Here is a 21,486-nt window from a genome sequence, read left to right on the forward strand (position 1 = left end):
GACGTGTTAAAATTATATATATATATATATATATAGAGAGAGAGAGAGAGAGAGAGAGAGAGAGAGAGAGAGAGAGAGAGCATTTATGTGTTAATTTCCTTTCATTGCATACATTTCCTTTCATTGTGTTAAGACTGACGAGGATATGGATTACCAGTGATTTACATTGCAATGCTTAACTGTAATAAGATTAAAACTTAGCTGTAGTAAAATTTTAAGCGTTTAACACAACTGGGGGGGGGGGAGCATGATGTCCCCCTCTAACTGTGGCATTTACACCGATGCGGCATTTCTGCTGGCTTTCTGCATTTTTTCAGTGTTTTCCCCTTACAATAGTGTTTATGCTGATGTGGCATTTCTACCCAAAATTACAGGTATTCAAGAAATGGAAAACTAACCTTTTTGTATGTAGAAGACCAGTCTATTCTCCACCAGTCTTGTGGATGAAAGTATCTGACATCAGGGTCTATAATAAAAATTGGCTTCACATGGCAGAAATTGATTCAGCTTCACTTTGGTGGTATGTGGTCATTAAATGGAATGGGAGCTGAGGAATGAATCTGCTTCCTGAAAGGTTCCCTCAAGCAGCAGAATAATGGAAAGTATATAGGACAGTTGTAAAATACAATGGGGTGATTCTCGTGATTGCAGAGGATAGTGGGTGGGGAGGGGTGAAGAGCTTACAAAGAGCTTACCTTCCCTGCAGATGATCCAAGGTTTGGTGGTAAAAACAGGCTCCGCACTCCCACAGGAGCAGCCCTTCTCCATAAAGCACAGAGCAGGGTGGAGGGATCCAGGGCCATAACTTGTTCTGGTCCCCGGAAATCCCGCAATGCACTGCACAAGCGCAAGGTGCATTTTGCAGATCCCACCAGTGACAGCTGGGAGCCCGCTCCTGTGCCAACATTGGCTGGGAGGAGCCAGTGCTCACACACAAGCAGTTAGCCCAAATTAAGCCCACACTCGCAATCTTAACCTCAGTTAACCAGTGGGCTCCATAGGCTGGTTTGCCGCTGCAACACCAGTGGGGGCCTCTCTGCTCCCGCTGATTCTCACTGGCAGCCAAGCCCAGGCTTAGCCCAGACTTGGCTGCTTGTCAATAGCCTCAAAGTTTATTAAACAGAGATAAAAGTTGCTTCTTTTCATTACAAGTGAAACTGAACAAATCATTTCATACCTTGATCAAAATTGAAGAGCGTTACCAGTGGCCAAATAAAATTGCTTCAAGACCTAGATCTGATCCATAGGCCACCAACTGGCCATTCCTAATTTAAAACAAAGATATTTGTTGGACTGGGAAACAACTAAAATTTTGAAAAAGAGCAACAACAGTCAACTAGCTGAGCCAGGCGCAGAGCAGCTAAACCTCTAGTTCTCCCCCTCACCTGTCCCATTTCCTCCCCCCAAACCGGCCCTCCTACCCCTGGCATCATTGTCTTGAAGGAGAAGTTGGCGCCATGCATTCACCCGCGGCGCGTGATGGGCGAATGCATGGTGCCAACTTCTTCTTCAAGACAACGATGGGGGCAGGGGCAGCAGGAAGGAACTCTGCCGCCCCCAAAACTTTGCCAATTAGTCGAGCGCCAGAGGAGGAAAAGCAGCGGGAGGCATCTTACATGGCCCCGGACCAGTTCCATGCACACTCCTACTTAGCCCACCACCTTCTCAGGCCCACAGTCCAGCCCGGCACCTCCTGCCAGCTGCCACTTTTTCTCACCAGCCGGCCGCTTCCTCTGGCCCGCCACCATGCTCCCTCATGGTGGCCAGCTGGCCCACCACCTCTTCTAGCCCACCACCGCCCTTCCTCCCGGCCGCCGGCCACCCACCCAGCCACCATCGCTGTTTCTTTCCCTGTTGCTATCCAGGCAGCTGCTCACAAACTCTCGCGATAGCTGCCACACATGGGATTAGCAGCGGGTACATTTAGGGGAGATATATAACAATTATTGTATCTATACTATTATACAATTATTATATCTATACTATTATAGCCACTACAGCTCATAGACAAGCTTTCCAAAATAAATATTACATTTTCCTTATACAATTATTATATCTATACTATTATAACCACTACAGCTCACAGAGACAATTAAATACTTTCCAAAATAAATATTACATTTTCCTTTTGTTTGTGTAAAATACACTATTATCATTAGCATTTTAGTGGATGTTCCTTTCCTATTTAAGTGCATCCTGGCGTATTGTCCAGATTTATATTATAAGAGTGGCTGTTGCTAGTGTCTATCTTATATTTCTTTTTACATTGTGAGGTTAGGGAGCCATCTTTATTTATTTATTCTTATTTCTTTATGTAAACTGCTTTGGGAACTTTTGATTAAAAGCGATATATAAATATCAGTAATAGCAGCAGTAGTAGTAGTAATCAGCATATTGATAAAACCCTGCACCAAATCTTCTCAGGATCTCTCTCAGCAGTTTCAAGTAAATGTTAAAAAGCATTGGAGATGGAAAGGAGCTCTGTGGGACCCCATACAGTAGTTCTTGTTTTGAAGAACAGTAACCTCCAAGCAATGCCATCTGGAATCTAACAGAGAGGTGGGAGCGGAACCACTGCAAAGCAGTGCTTCAAGCACTCCAGAAGATACCACGGCTGATGGTATTGAAAGCGCCAAGAGATTAAAAAAGAGTCACATTCCCCCCCTCAAATCTTAATTGGAGATCATTCAACAGGCCAGCCAAGGCCATCTCAGTCTCATAGCCTGTCCAAAAACCGGTTTGAAATGGGACCAGATAATCTGCTTCTTTCAAGACTTCCTGGAGCTGAAAAGCCACCACCCTCACAATCACCTTGCCCAACCATGGGAGGTTGAAATCAGGCCTATAATTGCCTAACTCTGAGGAATCCAATGCAGTTTTCTTTAATGCAGTTTTCTTCACACCACCCGGAGATATACATATCAGGCGGTATAAAATTATGATTAAATAAATAAATAAATTAATTAAATAAAATAATAAAAGTGGACTAATAATTGCCTCCTTGAGACAAAGAGGCCTCCTCAGAGAGGCATTAATGATATTAACAAGACTCTCTCCAATAATCTCCCTGCTAGATTAAATAAGTAATGTCAGGCAAGGATCAAGAGGACAGGTGGTCTGGCCAACTGTCCCAAACAATGTGTCCAAGTCCTCAGGAATCACAAATGGAAACTGATTCAGTTTAACCATACAAGGGGAGCAGCTAGACATCTCCATAGCAGACTATGCAATAACCAGAGAATCCAGTTATTCATTAAAGGTAAAGGTAAAGTGTGCTATCAAGTCAATTTTGACTCCTGGCACCCACAGAACCCGGTGGTTTTCTTTGGTAGGATACAGGAGGGGTTTGAATTAATAATACCTTCCTACATACAGTAAAGTATTATGTAAATATGTTTTTGAACATGCTTTGTAGAAGCATTTTTTTCTTATCCACAAGAGAATGTGGATTTAAAAAAAAAAAATCCACAAGAGCAACTATTCCATATAAGGAATAATTGTAGCTCTTAAAATTAACTTATTAGAATTGTCACGAGGGATTTTTTTAAAATGCCATGTAAACATATATTCTATCATTCTATTGTAGGACATTGCACCTGAAAGGCAGGGTACGAAGTCCTTAACATCATAATAATATCATATATTATTATTATCATCATCAATACCATGTTCCAAAACAGTTCTGACTTCAGGCAAGAAGCCTTCATAATTGTGCTCAAGAGATAAAATAATCTCAAATGGAGCAGATAGAAGCCAATTCCCATATTACTTTCACATTCCCTAATGATGTTTTAAAAGTATTAGCGGGGCGGAGGGGACCAGAAACATAACACATCTCTATGATGTGTGATCAGATGTAAATCTAAGACATACACTTGGACAAATAACCTTGTCAATTATTCTCATGTTAGAATCAAATCTGAGCAGTTATATATTACAAAAGCTCAGTCTGTAGCTATTATCCAGCTGCTTCTTGACATGCTTTCAAAAATAACAATTATAAAGTGTGATGCAAACCTAAGAGTGGTTGATCTGTACTTTCACTTACCAAAGATGTCTAGTCTGATGAAACCATTATGGGCAGCAAGAGGGGGGAAAGGCCAGGACTAGCTATCGCAATTGTAGACTGTACAACTGCCTTTAAAAGTCTATCCATGAGCACAGAATGTTGCATTAGAAGCAGAATGTTTTTCAGCACCATATGAGCTCTCAAAGTTGCTTTCAAAATTGTTCTCCACTTGCTCATTTTTATTACAGAAAATCAGATCTATACCATTGCCAAATGATTGCACTTTGTTGCCTTCCCATGTTTTTTCAAACTTGATCTGGGGTGGATTTGAGAGGGCCCTTTTTTTGCAATAAAAACACTTTTTTTTTTTCAATCAACCAAAATTGCAGCACAAGACTATTAGGTATGGACAGGCAAAACACTATTGAGACAAAGGGGTACTGTGCCTTTAATTAAAAGCTGCCTAATTTGCAGCTACCACCCATGTTATAGTTTCTGTTCAACATGGTTGGATGCTTCCTACTCAGTCAGCTTCTGTTCCAGGGTGGAGGGGAAGCTTTAGTGACTAGTTTTCTCACTTTATTTCTTCTTTTATAATGAAAAGTGCAGAACAGGAAAGCAGAGTCATCTTGCAATAGTGGTGCAATTTCAATTACTTATGTATCTTAACACTTGCTTTCAGACGCATACAACCCATTCCAAATAATTACTATTACTACTGGTGATAAAGATTTATTTAATGTCCACTGAACTGTAGAACACAAATTTCAACCACTTAAGTATATTGAGAACTACAGGACTAGATGCACTCAAAAAATAATAATTGCAGATATATCAGGTTGGCAGATCAGAATACATGTGGAATACTAACTATCCTATCCTCAAATAAAAAGATGACTCTGAAAAAGATTTATTTACTTTTTTAAAAAAAGAGAGATAAATATGGACACGGATATTTAGTTTTTTTAGTGTAAGCATGTCAGAACTAAATGAAGTGAAAAAATACTTTTGGATTTAAAGATGTCATATACATAAACATTAGATTTTTTTAAAAAATCCCCTCCAGAGATATTTTTCTCAGCCTTCAGTGATCCTTAAATATGGTTACAAATTGCCCAGCTGAGACAGGAGACAACTAGCTGGGCCGGGCACAGAGCATCTGCTCCTCCAGCCGACCACCCACCACTACTGCCCCACCCCCACCCCGTGCCTGGCTTTCTGGCCAACTGGTCGCTTTCCCCCTCCACCCACTTCTCCCCCCTCCCCGGCCATTGCTGGCTGGCGGGCCGCTCCGCCCCACTCCCATGCTTTCTGGCTGACAGGCCGGCCGGAAAGCCGGCCTGCCACCTCCTCCCACCCACTCCCAGTAGCCAGGCTGGCCCGCTGCTGCCTACTGCTTCTGCTGGGCTGGCCCCCCACCGCCTCCCACCGGTCGGGCTAGCCCGCCACCACTTCCTCCGGCCAACCGGCTGCCACTGCCATTGTCTCCCCATTCCCCTCACTATCCCCCAGGCAGCTGCTCACAAACTCTCACAAGAGCTGCCACACATGGAATTAGCGACAGATAAGTTTAGGAGAATGATATAGATAGCTGTTAGAAGTGAGAATTCTAAAGCATTGCTCTTAGCCCCACAATAACTTCTTCTGGCCACTAGAGACATAAGAAGTTATGTTGATAGGTCTCTCTTGGTCAGTTAAGATACAGAACTGTTCAGTTCTTGTTGAAGGCTAGTACCTGCTTGAGTGCGTTGTTCAACGGCACTCTCTCCGTAGATGATGTTTAGTTTCTTAATACATTTTTATTTGTTTTTGAACTCAACCTACTGTCATACATAAGAACAGATTGCTTTTTTCTGAGATTCTGTTTCAGAGCTTCAGCTAACTGGGGCGTTTAAGTGAAGAGGTTTGGCGAAGCATCTTACTTAGCATGTGTGCACACAAGCCTCTGAACGCTTTTCAGGAATACAAAGTTGTACACCACTGTTTGCTTGTGTGGCTGCTGTGATTTGCAGGTAGTACATGAAGCCTCTATGGTATATCAGGCCACAATCCCCGGGGGGGGGGGGGAATTGATCACGCTCGACTCATGTGCCAATGACAGTTTAACCCCTCCCTCACTGTACTCCAAGCTATCTGCTCCCAATAAAACTGCAGCAGAACATGGCATTGTGAGCTAGTTCCTTGATAAGCAGGACTACCCAGGGGCACATCCACATGTGGGGGACTTGAGGGAGCCACTCATCAAGGAGAAGGCACTTAATTTTTTTAACCACCTAGTTATCCGACTAAATGCATGTGGTGTTGGGGTGGGGACAGGCTTCCCTCTAAGGTGTGCACATGTGCATGCACCAACCCCCAGGCCCCCACAGCAGCCAGTCTCTGCTGTGCCCGCCATCGCTGCCCATTTCCCTGGCCAGGAGGGGAAGCACTGCCCAGCCGGGCCACCACTGCCACGGCCACATTGCTACCGCCTCCTCCCTCCCCAGCCAGGCCTCATCCAGGTCCGGCTGCAGCAGAGGATGACAGAGGGAGGGAGGGAGGCATTTTCCCCCACAGCTCCCCCTGACAGCCCAGAGAGACTAGAGATGGGGGCCTGGGGGCGGGGGAGAAAAATGGAAGCCAGAGGACGACTTGGGGAGGAGGACAGGTGGCGGCTCTCCCCACACACACAGGCTCCCCCCAGCAGCCCAGAAAGACTGTAGGTGGGGTTTAAAAAGAGTTTTAAAAATTGTATTCACAACAGAAATCAAAATCAAAATCTTCCCTATACTTCTCCTCAACACTGGAGCACGTGGTGTGGAAATCGAGTCCACTGCAAAAAATCCCACGACCTTTTACTCTAAGTAACTGCGTAACAGCGGGAGGGGAAACCGGATGCAATGGAGCTCCACTTAAGGCATTCCAAGCCCTTTGCTTGGCGATGACTCTCCCCACAATCCAGGCCTGCAATCTTCCGATTTTTCTGGGCAAACCCTAGTGAGTCCTGCTTCCAAGTAATAGCTAGGAGTGGGTGCCGGAGAAGGAGCTTTTAATCTGATGGCTCCATGGCGCCCTTGTGAGACACTGATCTGAAAGTCTCTTAAAGCAAACACACAGCCACATCGCACATCATTTCTTTTTCAAATCTACACACTCCTCACTGTTGGAACTGGTGGCCAGCCCAGTGCCAGTCATCCTGTGTGCCAAAGAAGAGCGACAGAGGCAAAGCCAGCACTAGGAAGGCGTTTTAAGTCTCCCCTCCCCGCTGGCCCCCAGTCTTTGCTCTGAAACTTACAAAGGAAGGACACCAAGACACCCGACCCGGGAGGAAACAGGCACTCAAGGCTGAGTATTTCAGCTCCTGTCCGGCCCTCTCTGGGTCCTCTGCTGGCAGATGCTGATCATCTGGGTGGGCCCCACCAAGTTCAAGAGAAATGCCTGGGAGCTCCCAGCAGCCGAGGCCTCTGCGGCTTTTAGTGCCCAGCTTCCCATCACAGTTCTCTTGGACGCAAGTCCAGTGGCTTTCCCAGCGATACGGACCTACTTTGAAGCCACCCATAGCCCAAAAGAGCTCACACCAAAGCTGATGGATCGGCAAGGCTTCATTTTCTGCCAAATCTTCTCTCTGAAACTCTCCTCAGTGTCATGATTTTTCGTTTGGCTGTTTTCATTAGTTTTGGACCTGCCTCCTGTAAAATCACAGTGAAGATATTTGTGTCTCAAAGCATGTCCACACTGAAAGTGGGAAAACAGAGTGCTGCTTTGGAGTCTGGCCACTGATCCATCTAGCGCTGGACACTGACTGGCAGCAGATCTCCCAGGTTCCAGGCTGGAGTCTCTTTCAGCCCTACCTGGTGATGCTGCCACCCACTAAACTAACCCTAAACCTAAAGTAAACTAACTTCCTTCATTCCAATTGTCAGACTCAGTAGACAGAAATTTCATATGCTGATAATTTGGGATGGGACAGCTCAGTGGTAGAGCATCTGCTTTGCATGCAGAAGGTCCCAGGTTCAATCTTCAGAAAGAGCAAAGGAAAGACATTGCCTGAAACCCTGGAAAAACGCTGCCAGTCAGAGTAGACAATGCTGAGCTAGAAGGACCAAGGCTCTGATTTGGTATAAGGCAGCTTCCTCTGATCTTATGTGTCTTGACAGTTCTTTAGACACCAGTTTCAATGAACTAATGAATAACATGGAACATAGGCAGCTGCCATATACTGAGTCAAACCATTGGTCCATCTCACTCACAGTTGTCTACACAGACTGGCAGTGGCTTTTCCAAGGTTGCAGACAGGAGTCTCTCTCAGCCCTATCTTGGAGATGTCAGGGAGGGAGCTTGGAACCTTCTGCTCTTCCCAGAGCGGCTCCATCCCCTGCGGGGAATATCTTACAGTGCTCACGTGTAGTCTCCCATTCAAATGCAACCAGGGCAGACCCTGCTTAGCAAAGGAGACAATTCATGCTTTTTAATATATTCATCACGGAGAACAAACGGAACCAAATCCTCTCCAGGCTCCCCTGATATTTTGGCTTTTGTTTTTGTATGTGAACATGGTTGGGGTAAGCAGAGGCTGGATTTTTGGCAAATAAGCAAGGACTCCAAGCCTCCAGTCACAGTTCAAGATAGAATTGGATTTTGCAGGCCCTGGACAGAGTTAATAATGTCTGGGAAATTTTGTTTAAAATAATAATAATTAAGAAAAGGTAAAAAAAAATTGCACGCCGCACTTTGCTCAGCACATTAATTATTTCTAGGGGCCTGGGGAAATTAAAAAGCATTAAGACAGTGTGTGAGTGTGTGTGTGTGAGAGAGAGAGAGAGAGAGAGAGAGAGAGTTATGTGCACACGCTGCCTTCATACTGCTGCCGAGAACAAAATTCTTTCTGCTCACTGTCGATAAAAATTAGAGGGAACACTGGGTGGGGGCCCAGGGATGCTTGCTTGCCATTCCCCTCCCCATGGCTACCAGATAACTAAGCTTTTCCTCCCTCCGCTCTCTGAACCCAGGGACCCATGTTGTAAACCACCCAGAGACATGAGTTTGGGGGTATAGAAATATGTTTTTAAAATAAATAATAAATAAATGTATCGACACACCCAGGTGGGGTCCTATTACGCCAGTGCTTCGTCAGCTACACTGGCTCACAGTCTGCTTCCAGACCCAATTCAAAGGGCTGATTTTAACCTCAATTGCTTAGGACTGGGTTACCTGGCAGAGCGCCTTGCCCCATATGTCCCGACTCAGACCTTAAGATCTTCTTTGGAGGCCCTGCTCTGAGTGCCCCTGCCAAACGAGGTGAGGCGGGTGGCTACTAGGGAGAGGGCCTTTTCAGGGGTTGCACCCCATTTATGGAATAGCCTCCCCAGTGAAGTATGCCTGGCTTCATCACTTTGTTATTTTAGATGCCAGGTAAATAACTTTTTGTTCACTCAAGCCTTTTAAATTTTGCTTTTTAAAACTGATTTTTTAAATTGCTTTGTATTGTATTTTGTATTTTTCCCCTTTTGGTCTGTTGTGATTTAATGTGTTATGTGTTTTTATTTGATGTTTTAATGCCGTGTTGAGAGCTGCCCACAATTTGTTATGGGACGGCTAACAAAGTTGTTTATTGATAGTTTTTGTTTTTGTTGTGCACATCACTAAAAAATGCTATTTCATTGTCTTTTTATTACTGCACCCAAGTATTGTTAGAGCAGCTATAAATAAAGATAACCTTTTACATCATGACATCACAGTCTCTAAAACTGAACAAGAGCAGCCTTTGGAGCATCGCCTCTGAACTCCAGGCCTGGACCAACAACAGAGGCATGACCCAGTGGATACTTCCAAGTAGAATCCCTCCAGTCACCCCAAACCAGAGAATCTTTCAATATCCTTTTAAAATCATCATATAGGGGCTGACTTTTGGCTTCAATCTAGCTGCTAAACTAAGAGTGAGGTTTACATTCTATTAAGTTGTCTGTGGGTTGGATATGTTATAGTTCTAGCTTTAACCTTTCATCAGCATTCAGGATAGGACTGAATAACTATCTCAATAGACAGAGCATGGTCCATTGGGAAGTTCCTTTTCTGTAAGTCCATGGAAATCAGTGAGAGTTAGTGTTCCTGCAGGACGACTTCCTGATGGATTGTTCCCACACATTTTATATGCGACAACCAGAAAACAAAACAACCTCTAATGCAGGGCCGGACTGGGGGCACTGAGAGGGCGCTGGAATGTATGTGGGGAGGGCGCCAGGTTTTGAGCAGAATAGGTACTTAAAGGTGGGAGTTGGGGTGCAGGGGCGCCGCACAGGTAGGGTGCACCGGGAATATGCCCTGTTGCCCTGTGGGCCAGTCCGAGCCTGCTCTAATGTTATACCTTTTCTTCAGAATGAGTAATGATGGGGACTGTAAACTGTCCTAATTTCCAGGTACATCACTGTTCCAAAACACTGCTCCCGGGGCTGACTGTTTTGACTATTTAAATAATTCACTGCTCTTAAAAGCACCTTCATAGGCCTCCTCCAGGAGAAGAACATGTTGTAAAACCTAGAGAACACAACTCTTATTACAGTGCCAGATAATATAAAGATTTGTGCTCTGTTTTCTGGGATATTGCTTTTCAGAAAGCAGGAAAAATCACCATTTATTCTATTGATCCTATACCTGAAATAGAAGATCTCTTTCCTGATTTACTACAACGTTTATTAAATAAAGATTTAGCCAGATCTTTGGGGAAATGCACCTATCAAATGTAACTCTCAAAAGGACCGGCTAAACATCAAGTACCTTAACTGGTATTCTTTTGTCCATTTAAGTGAGAATTAATCTCACGTTATGCAACCACCTAAAATAGCTTCTTATTGGTCAACATTCTGCAATATAGTATTTACGGTGTTCAGTATTAACCTGTTCATCATTTATATGCAAACTTCTGTACTGTGGATTTTTTTCCTTCTGGATGTGAAACCTTGTTTTTACTGTTTATAATTTTGTTTTAATTACAAAGATTTTATACAAAGAACATTAAAGATTTCCTGTACTGATTTTAAAGATACTTATCATTTGATCTTACATATTTCTTCAGAACTTACTCTGAAGGCTGATTCGTAATGCTTGTTAAACTACAGTTAGTTTTACTTGCTAATTGTCACAACGATAAACAGTTTCTGAAATCTTAATAGATAGCCAAATAGGAAGTCAAGGCTTTAGATTGGAAAGAGTGATTAAAATGAACTGTTTGTCAGATAGGAATCTTTTCAAGAGAGCAGTTTGCTCTAAGGCTGATGCATTCAAAAGAGCCACCATATAGAAGCTGCTTTAAATTGTTTTCTTATTTCCACATGGCAAATAACTGAGCCACTGTGTGAATTAGAACATTTCTTTTCTTACCACTGTAAAAACCTTTCACCTAAAAGTGTTGTGGTGATACTGAGTGCGCATGTAAGCAATTTGCAACATGGGTACAGCCACCAGGCTGTGCTGTCTTGTGTGTGCACACAATCGATTCTGAGAAATTTGCATTGACAGTACAAACATTTGTGATTTTACATAGCTATTACACTAGCCAGATTTTCCAAAATGTTAAGCCTATTCCTAAACTAAACAAAGACCATTAGTTTAAAACAGAACTTAGTTTTGTTTTTTTAAATGTACATTACATGGGGTTAAATCTAAATTGCTTGTTATGCTCTAATTAATTCCAAAGCAGTATTGGGGGTTCGGGAGCAAACTGCTTTCACTCTATATTATCTACTTTGCTCTAAATTTTCTTGTATAGTGGTTGTCTTTCTAGTGAGCATAAACAATGGACAAAGTTAGTGATGAAAGACTGAAATGAACAAAGACGAAATATCTATGTCACAATCTTAAGTCAAAGAGCTGAAAGTCACGCTATATTTATGTACATCAAAGAATCTTAAAAGTTTAAGCCATGAATAATTATGAAATATGTCAGAATGTCTTCATCTAAAGTTACTTTATTCTAATGACTCCTGGGATGATACTATAAGCATGAAAACAGCGTGAGTAAAGAGTCTGTTTCCTTGCTGGCTTGCTCTGCATTGACACTTCACACAAAACAAAGGACACCTCTACAGATGCAGCACTCCTTCATAGGAGTTCTTCATAGTGGTCACGCAAATGGCCCATGCACATGCACGGAGGCCGAAAACACGGCCACCACGCATGCACAGAGGGCCAAAACAGGCCCAGGAGACTCAGGGGGAGGCTGGCGAGGATAGGAGCCACCGCAGCCCACCAACTCCCTCCCCATGGCCACGACAGCCACAGGCAGGAATAAGTACTTCAATTTTTCTAATCTATAGCTTTGGGAAGCACACACACACCCCGAACCGGGCCCAAACAGGGCCGAGCAGCTCGGGCTGACCTCGGACCAAACCAGATCTGGTTCAGTCTGAGGTCGAGCCTTCGAACCAAACTGGTTCTAGTGCTGGTTGGCTCGATTTTAAGCCGATTTACACATCCCTACTCCTTCAATCTGAGAACAAGCCTAAGTTGTAAGTGGCAGGCATTAAGAAGGGGAAGAAGGTCCTTTCCTTAGAGCCATGGAACAGGAGCAGCTACATTTGTTTGTCCACAAGTCTGCTCCATTGAAGCAAGGGTGAGAATATTGAACTGAGGAAAAGAAAAGTGCCTGTAGCAATGGAGTGCCAGGAGATAAAGGAAAAGGCAAGACTCAGTTTCCTTCATTCATGCACATATTTGTTATGAAAATTAATACGCATACCCCTGACCCACTCCTGAATGGTAAGGCATATGAACAAACGTGGCTGCCCTGTTGCATCTAGTTTGGCTCTCATATAACTGCACGAGATGAGATGAAGAAAGAATATAACAATCCTAAACAGACATTGGTGAAAAAAGTTCCTTTGCAATAAAAGGGGAGTATTACTTCCCCTAAAATGTGTTTAAGGGGCTGGGATTACACCTCCTCTCCCTAAAAAGCAACCACACAATAATGTACTAAAACCTTCTCCTACCAGTGCTTAATGCAACAGGCTGCTTCCTGTTTTCCTTCATGCTTTGTCACTGGAGTTCCCTTGTCCTCATAACAGACGCTCTGCTTTTTTTCTTTGATTTTATTTTGTGGTGGCCTTTGGCTGTACGCAATAAAATATGTAGCGCTATAAATATTAATAATGGGGGGAGAAAGCCTACATGAGCTATTTTCACAGTTCAAAGTTTGTTCCAAGCTATTTTATGTTGAACTTGTCTTATTTTAGTCTGAATTGATGTCATGATCCACCCAGGCATACCCAAGACAGACTTGGAAGAGGACCTGGCTACCCTCCATGAGGGAAGCCCAAAGAGTCCCCCGAAGGGCACATGTCATTGGACAAACAGGAAAATATGTTGCCAGAGGCAGATCTGGTATCGCCAGGACCGGGGGGGTGGTATCTCCAGGACCGGGGTGGGTGGGATCCCCAGCCCCAACACCCCACAAAGAACCCCAGGATGAAAGCAGAGGCTCTGAAGCCCAACCATTACCAGTGAAGGACCCCGAGAGGCTGACCCCAAACTCTGATCCCAAAGAGGGGCCCAGCATCTGCCAGTGCTGAAAAGCCTGGACAGAACTGCAACAATGGTGGAGGAGCATGCGTCTTGCAGCCAGGCCAGGGCTATCGCAAGTCTGCTTGTGAGAAGAAGCTCATCATAATCAAAGGAGGGGCCATGCACAGCTGTTGGGGCTAATCAAGGGACTCACAGTGCCATAGCAGCAGTCTGTATAAGGTTCCTTCTGCCATTCACACCTTGCTAGAACAACAGATTACTACAGCTGCTGCCTCTGGCCCCAGAAATCTGTTTTCTGAGACTCCCTGAACTTACAGTTCCCTTCATGGACTATCTTACCTGCAGTTCCTTTGACCTGGCTCATTCCCAGCACCTTGCTTCAGTTCCCACCAGTGCTCCTAAAGACTCCACTCCACATCCTGTGCCACCTGAGAAGCTGTGACAATTGATTTGTTAATCTCATCATCGTCATCACTAAGAGAGAACAGTTGCATCTTCTAGAGTGCTTTCTACAACATGCTTTCCTCAAACTATAGATCTCTTCACATATAATTTACAAGAGAACCTCAGTATTCATGAGGATTCCGTTCTCTGAAATTTGGATCGGGGAGGGGGGGTGTTAGGTTCCCAGAGGTCAAAAAAGGTGCCAAAAATGTTTAAACTGTCTGAAAATCAATGGGAAAGTGCCCTACCATGCTCAGTCCATCCCCAGCTGTCAAGCAATGCCCCCCAAAAGCTGCAATTTGCTTGGGGTTTTGCCAAAAATTATGGTTGTCACTTAACTACCTTTGGGTTTTGCATATAACGCCCTGGCCATGCTCAAGTGCATGAAGCTATTCCAACGATCAGTAGAAAGCAGGCTAAGGGAGCCTAGCCTGCTTTCTACTGATCATGGGAACCACCGGGCTTGTGAGTTATCTTGGTGGTTCCAAGGCGGCTAGCCCACCTAATTCCCCCTCCCTTTAAATGAAGTTAATGGAACAAGCACTCTGTTAACCTCATTTTTTTGCTCATGTGCCGTCGCCATGGCATGCGATGACACACGAGTAGATCCCTGACCGGGAGGCTGCAGCCAGCCTCCTGGCCTCAGGGGTCTCTCCGGAATGCCCTGCACACTTGCGCAGCGTAACCTAGAACTTCCGGGGGCCACGTGGCCCCTGATCCCTGCAGCCCCCAGCGGCTCCATGATGGAGCTAGTAGTTGTGTGGGAGGCCGATTCGGCTGCCCAGGATTGCAGGCATGCTCATCTGCAGGGAGAGCAGGCTAAGCCTGCTCTCTCCATAAACCTGACCGTGAGAATAACTTCCATATGTGCCACACCAGTGAAGGCCTTTTATTATAGAACCTAGGTACAGAGTCAAATTGTGACTCTCGACAAATTGTGACTCTCTGCCTGGAGAACTGAGCAGCATCTTAGAATATAGAAAGTAGCCATCCTTGCTCGCCTTCTAGTTATGAGCAAAGTAAATCCTCAACAGTGTCTCTATGATACCAGAAGACATTGTTTGAAATATGCAGAGATATAAGGTATTTTGTGCAATTAGCCAATGTCATGTTAAAAAAAGAAACATCTATAGTGATTTCTGGAAATAAATATTTAATGAACTGATATCTGGTTAATATTGATATTTTATACTGATTCAGCATGGTACTCAAATGCCCAGGTACAGCATGTCACCAAAAAACAGAAACCAGAACCAACCTGCAGATATGCTATCCCTTTTAAATGGCTAGGGTTATGCTGTTGGGTTTTTTAAATGCTATCCTAATTTCCAGGGACTCAGTGTTCCAAAAAAGCTGTTCCTAGGGCAGTTTTTGACTTGCTGCTTAAATAATTTATCACCTTTAAAGGCACCTTTATGAGCTCCTTCCTAGAGATAGGGAGAAGCTGAAATGGCATCTTTTTAATAGCATAAAGCAAAACAAAGACAGACTTTGAAGGTTTGCTTTTAGAATTTTAGTTAGCAACTTACACTGCAATGTAGACCACATAGACATAACCTTTTCAGTCCCTACACTTCTCTTAATTGTGGGTTTTAAACGCTTGTTTGAAAATATAGAAGACAGCTATGCGATAACCCGTTTGTGTTTTGGACAAATCACATTATTGTAGAGCTAAAAGTCATTCAGTACACTGGTCCCAGAATTGGATGGTGACCTTCAAAACATCTTAAGGAGAAAAGAAACTGAGGAAAGTTAAGGAAGCTTTGCTATGGTTTGGAATGACGTCTGAATTAACAAACTATGATTTCTGAACAGCCAGCAAACCAGAATCAGAAACCATGGTTCGAAATGGGTTTAAGTAAAGTGTGCTGTTGAGTTGGTGTCAACTCCTGGCGACCACAGAGCCATGTGGTTTTCTTTGATAGAATACAGGAGGAGTTTCCCATTGCTGTCTCCCATGCAGTATGAGATGATGCCCTTCGGCATCTTCCTATATCACTGCTGCCCAATATAGGTGCTTCCCATAGTCTGGGAAACATACCAGCAGGGATTCAAATCAGCAACCTCTTGATCCCTAGGCAAGTTACTTCTCCGCTGCACCATTAGGTGGCTAATGGCTTATGGTTTGTAAATGGGTTTACAAACTATGACTTTTGTTCTCTAATGCTTAGCCAGATGTCTGAATTAACAAACCATGCTTATAGCTCTTGATCTGCCTCTCAAAGCCCCTGCACCATAGACATGGGTGTCCTGAGCAGATAAAAATCAAAAATACAGACTCTAAAACTCTGAACTCTAAATTTACTTATGGCCACATTCACACATAATGTTAAACTGATTAAATGGAGCAGAGGTTGGAATTCGTAAATGTTCAAATGCGTGCAACCATGGTTTGGTGGCAAAAGCAACCTGAGGTTTGCCTCGCCAAACTCCAATTTGAACCTAAGATTTGTGGTGAGTTTCTCCCATCCTGGCCTTGCTCCTGTGTAATGCCGGGTCAGTTCAGCAAAGATCGAAATTGTCCATGACTTGATCATGGACAAGGGAGCTGAACTGGCATGTATAACTGAGACCTGGTTGGGGGAGGCGAGTCGTCCAGTGTGGGCTCAGCGTCTCCCTCCAGGTTATTCTGTTGTGGAACAGATTAGGGGAGATGGGGGGGTGGAGTGGCTGTGGTCCATTAGAATACAATTTCCCTTACCAGGGCCCCTGTGAGGCAGCTGACTTATATTGAGTGTGTATTTTTGAAGCTGACAACTAGGGATAGATTGGGGATTCTGTTGGTGTACCGATCACCCTGCTGCCCAACTGACTCCCTAACTGAGCTGTCCGAGCTGGTCATGGAGTTGGTGTTGGAGGGTCCCAGGCTTTTGGTTCTGGGGGATTTCAATATCCACTTTGGAGCTGGCTTGTCTGGTGCGGCTCAGGAGTTCATAGCGGCCATGACAACTATGGGTCTATCCTAACTAGTATCTGAACCAACTCATGTTGCCAGCCACACACTCAATTTGGTCTTCTGTTCAGATCAGGGGGGTGTTCCGTGGGTGGCCTAGATGTCCTCAACAGGTCATTCTGAAACTCAATATCCCAGATCCTTTGTTTAATAAGTTCATTGGCCCTGACAAATCCCACAGAGAGGATTGCTCAGGCAAAAGACCATAGGTACAGAGTTTCCTAACACAGTTCTCCCACCAACTCGAGCAGTGCTTATCCAATAACAACAAGGGAAGGAGACCAGAGACCATTAAGTTGATTCTTGACCAGTTTATTAGTATTCGATACCAAGCTCTGGCCTCTATTAAGATAACACCCGCTTCCAGTCTCAGAGTGGAATTAGAAATAGATTTGGAGGCCAGAAATAATATTCTTAAGCACCTGGCTTGTACCCGCTCCAGGTGGGGATAGTTAACATAGGGTCCCAGATGTGCCTCATATAACATTTGAGCCATCTACTTTGCCTTGAATAAGTTGATGACAGCTGGAATGAACATCCCTCCTTGCTGCCTGTGGAAGCTGAGAGTTGCTGATGCACTTCTCTATGTCTGAGGAGCAGCATATCTAATTTGGGTGGTCTTCCTCCCAGAATCCTGAAATACAACCCACAAATACTTAAAACATTTAACCTGCTCTATATATCATGATTGTCAATCCTCCATTTATATATTTTCTTCTCCTATTGGAGAAGGCCAAGATTTTAGTTTTCTGATAATTAATGTCCAATTGCTCTTCCTTTCAATAGAGGGCTAAGGCCTTAAGAGCTCTTCTCATCCCCACTTGTGATTGGGACAAAATGACCATGTCATCTGCATATAAAAGAACAGGAAGCTGTCTGCCCGCCAACTTCAGGGCGTGTATATCTAAGCCCTGCAGGCACTTGATTAAAGAGTTAACATAGATATTAAACAATGAAGAGGCCAGAATGCACCCCTATTTGACCCCCTAGATGTCCTAATAGGCCTAGATAACTGGCCCTGCCAGTTGCATCTCACTCTAAGACTTGTGTTGTCATACAGTTTGATCAGTAGCAGCAAGAGTCTCTTATCAATCGAGGTGCTACGGAGCCTGGACCACAGACATACTCTAGAAACTGAATCAAACACAGCTTTAAAGTCTACGAATGCAGCAAATAAGGTAGATTTGGAAGATCTTGTGTATTTCTCAACTAAATGTTGTACAATGGACAATGGACAATCATAGAATGCCCTGGTCTGAAACCTGTCTGCTCATATTCCAGGAATTGCTCCAGCTCCAACCAGTCCATGAGTTTCTGATTTAATAGCTTAGCATACATTCTGCTACTAATATTAATTAGGCTTATGGGTCTGTAATTGGATGGAACATTTTTGTTATCCTTTTTGAAGATAGGTACCACAACTGCCACACTGTCTTCTGGTATGCAGGCCAAATTGTTTATATGGGTAAATAAAACTGCGAACACTTGTGCCCACCACTCGAGATTAACCTTGATCTTCTCAACTGGGATAAAATCAATTCCTGGGGAGATAATTCTGAGTACTTTACAGTGAGAGCTCTGATTGAGGACTTCAGTTTATCTATTTTGACAAAAATTTCAGGTAATCTTTCATAAATACTTATAACTGTTTTTGCTGATAGTAAACATTGTTTTGATAATAATTTGAAGGGGGATTCCACTGGGGGTAATGCATTCTGTTGAGTCCCAGTGCCTGAGAGTTCTCTTCCTAAGTTATTACAGACTTCGGCAAACCGAGTTCTTTCTGATTCAGTGCCACAATGTTATCAATGTCCAAAGATAAAAGAGACTCAGCCTCTAAGACATCAAATCTATTTTCAGTTCTAATAGGGTCCAAAGTACTCACAGCCTCCTTGGAGGAAGTAAAACTATCCATTTTAAGTTATTTCCCCTTTGCTGATGAAATTCCAGGGCTGGAACATGTCCTTTTGTTTCTCTTAGTCATCTTAGTCGGAGGTTTTCCTCTAATATCCCTAGACAAAATATGAATATTCCCCTCATGCAAAGGGAAATCACCTTTAAAACATTAGTCAAAACATACACAAACTAAGGCCTGATAGAAACTATAAACAAACATAAAAACAAGGATAATTACTGACTAAATGGAGGAGCAGTAAGAAAACACTTCCAAACCTGACACCATATTGGCTTTTCTCCACCACCCACCACCGCCATATATATTAAGATAATATAAGATAGATGTAATTTATATTGTATCTATCTTATTAATGCTGTGAGCCACCCCGAGTAGTAGCGTAATGGAGGTACGGTGTACAAACATTTAAAATAAATAAATAAAATTTTCGTTGCTTCCTAATAGTCATGTTCCAATAAACTCATGACTCTATGTAGACAAACAGCAACAAGTCTGATAAAACTAGTCAACATTCCGCACAGTAGAACATTGGCGTTAGGAACCTGCTGGGACTGCTGTGGAACATGAAAGGCAGCTTTGATGATACAGCAACAGGGCAGCTGCAGAATGACTTGAATCAGCTTCTGGGCTGTTGAGCACTGCTACTTCCATTGGAGAGGATGTATGTAGTGCTGCTCAAACTGCCCAGAATTGTTTTAAGTTGTTCCGCAGCTGACTCATCATGCTACACCATCAGGGCTGCTTCTTACATTGCACAGCAGCCCCGGCAGGTCCCTAACATTGACATTCCATTGTGCAGAATTCCATTTGTTGTCTAGACTTGAACGTGGGCTGAAGATTCATGACACAATTCATTAGATTTGTCATCCCTCTCACCAAACACATGGTTTAATGCACCCAACTTCGACTTCACACATTTCCATTATTATAGAGCTACATTTTCTTCTTCTAAGATTAGACTATTGGAGCTCCACTTCAAAGCAGTCATGTTTGCCAAGAGAGAATGGGAACTCTTCCAGCACAATGATAGCTCTTTAATGATTTCCAGTGTGAGTCCAGAGCACAACGGAGGCATCTGGCTGGCTGAAGAAACTACAGACATAGATCCAGTTCAGATGTCAAGGCTATGCCTTGGGCTTGCATGCTCTCCCCTTCCCCCTGACCCAACACAAAATCTATTTTCCTTTCTCAAGTCCTGTTTTATGGGAATATAGTTTTCCACTTAGGTCAGAATCAGGCAAACCATAGTCAAGCAGGTCTTGTGGTAGCAAGTATGACTTGTCCCCTTAGCTAAGCAGGGTCCACCCTGGTTTCATATGAATGGGAGACTAGAAGTGTGAGCACTGGAAGATATTCCCCTCAGGGGGTGAAGCCACCCTGGGAAGAGCATCTAGGTTTCAAGTTCCCTCCTTGGCTTCTCCAAGATAGGGCTGAGAGAGATTCCTGCCTGCAACCTTGGAGAAGACGCTGCCAGTATGTAAGACAATACTGAGCTAGAAAGACCAATGGTCTGACTCAGTATATGGCAGTTTCCTATGTTCCTGCTACTACTACAAATATTTATATACCGCTTATTAACAAATGTTCTCAAAGTGTTCATTTTACATAGAAAAATAAATGAATGAATAAGATGGTTCTCTGTCCCCAAAGGGTTCACATTCTAAAAAGAAACAAAAAAGATAAACACCAGCAACAAACACTGATTGTATGGATGCTGTGTTGGAGTTGTATAGAGACAACTGTTATAAACCCTCGGTTTATAGGCCATAGTAAATTTCTGTCTGCCATGTCCAGATTTAATCCTGCTGAACCAGAATCCTGCTGGATGATCCATTCCAGAGAACTGACTGTTCACTGTATACTATAAACTGTTGCTGCTTCTGAGTAATGGGTATGGTGTAGTGAAAGAGTTTTAGGTTAGGCACCATGAAGTCCCTGGTTCAAATTTCACATTAGCCACAAATTCACTAAGAGGCCTTTGAAGTCTCTACAAATTATTATTACCCTGTCTCCTCTAGTGAGAATTATGCTACTACTCTCTCTTTAAGTGTATATGGATGTCTGTCTGCCCTCTGTTCTCATCCTTATTATCCTTGTAGACTGCTCAACTGGCTTTCACCCTCTGCCTCCATTCTGAGACTTTAAAAAAAAGAAAACGAGATGAATGTCTCTGACTATCACTATCAGGAATTCTGTATTTCACTATCCCAGGCCCTGATCCAGTTGCAATACAGACCTTACCACCCATCATACTGTGAAACATGGAGTAACATTGACCCAGTTTGTGATGCACTCTGGACACAGCGATGATTACAGCATCTGTTATTTAGTCCTAGACTAGTCCTGTTCAAGTGTTAGCAAAACTAGTATACAAGCCCTAGCCTCACTTCTGCACTCAGAAACCCCACCTCCTGGTGTCTGTCCACAGTTACAGTATTTGTCTGCAGAGACAAACACTGTGCACAAGGAGATATTCTTCCTGTGACTAAAACACCTGTGTTCTACATCATGGGAAGAATCTCTCCGTGAGTACATTTGTCTCTGCTGGCAAATGCTATAATCATGCACAGCATGAGGGCGGGGCTTCTGAGCATGTCAATGGGGAAGTGAGGCTTGCAAGCACACTCTCAGGGACACTGTATGCAGGTACAACATCGGGTTTTGGTA

The 21,486-nt window shown here is 43.6% G+C and overlaps 1 protein-coding gene across 24 annotated transcripts in view; it reads right to left on the reverse strand.

Annotated features, from left to right (window-relative positions):
• The window catches only part of SERGEF (secretion regulating guanine nucleotide exchange factor), a 188,092-nt gene that overhangs the window by 134,979 nt on the left and 31,627 nt on the right, over positions 1-21,486 (reverse strand). For 2 of the 24 annotated variants that reach the window (XM_053291943.1, XM_053291945.1), the window contains exon 10: positions 1,178-1,265. The exons of 14 other annotated variants lie outside the window; for them this stretch is intronic. In XM_053291943.1, coding sequence (XP_053147918.1) covers positions 1,224-1,265 — 42 coding nt within the window. In that variant the 3' untranslated portion in view covers positions 1,178-1,223. 8 more of the 24 variants (XM_053291869.1, XM_053291888.1, XM_053291879.1 and 5 more) reach the window with 8 other exon arrangements.

The sequence above is a fragment of the Hemicordylus capensis genome, chromosome 1, assembly GCF_027244095.1.
Source record: "Hemicordylus capensis ecotype Gifberg chromosome 1, rHemCap1.1.pri, whole genome shotgun sequence".
NCBI lineage: Eukaryota > Metazoa > Chordata > Lepidosauria > Squamata > Cordylidae > Hemicordylus > Hemicordylus capensis.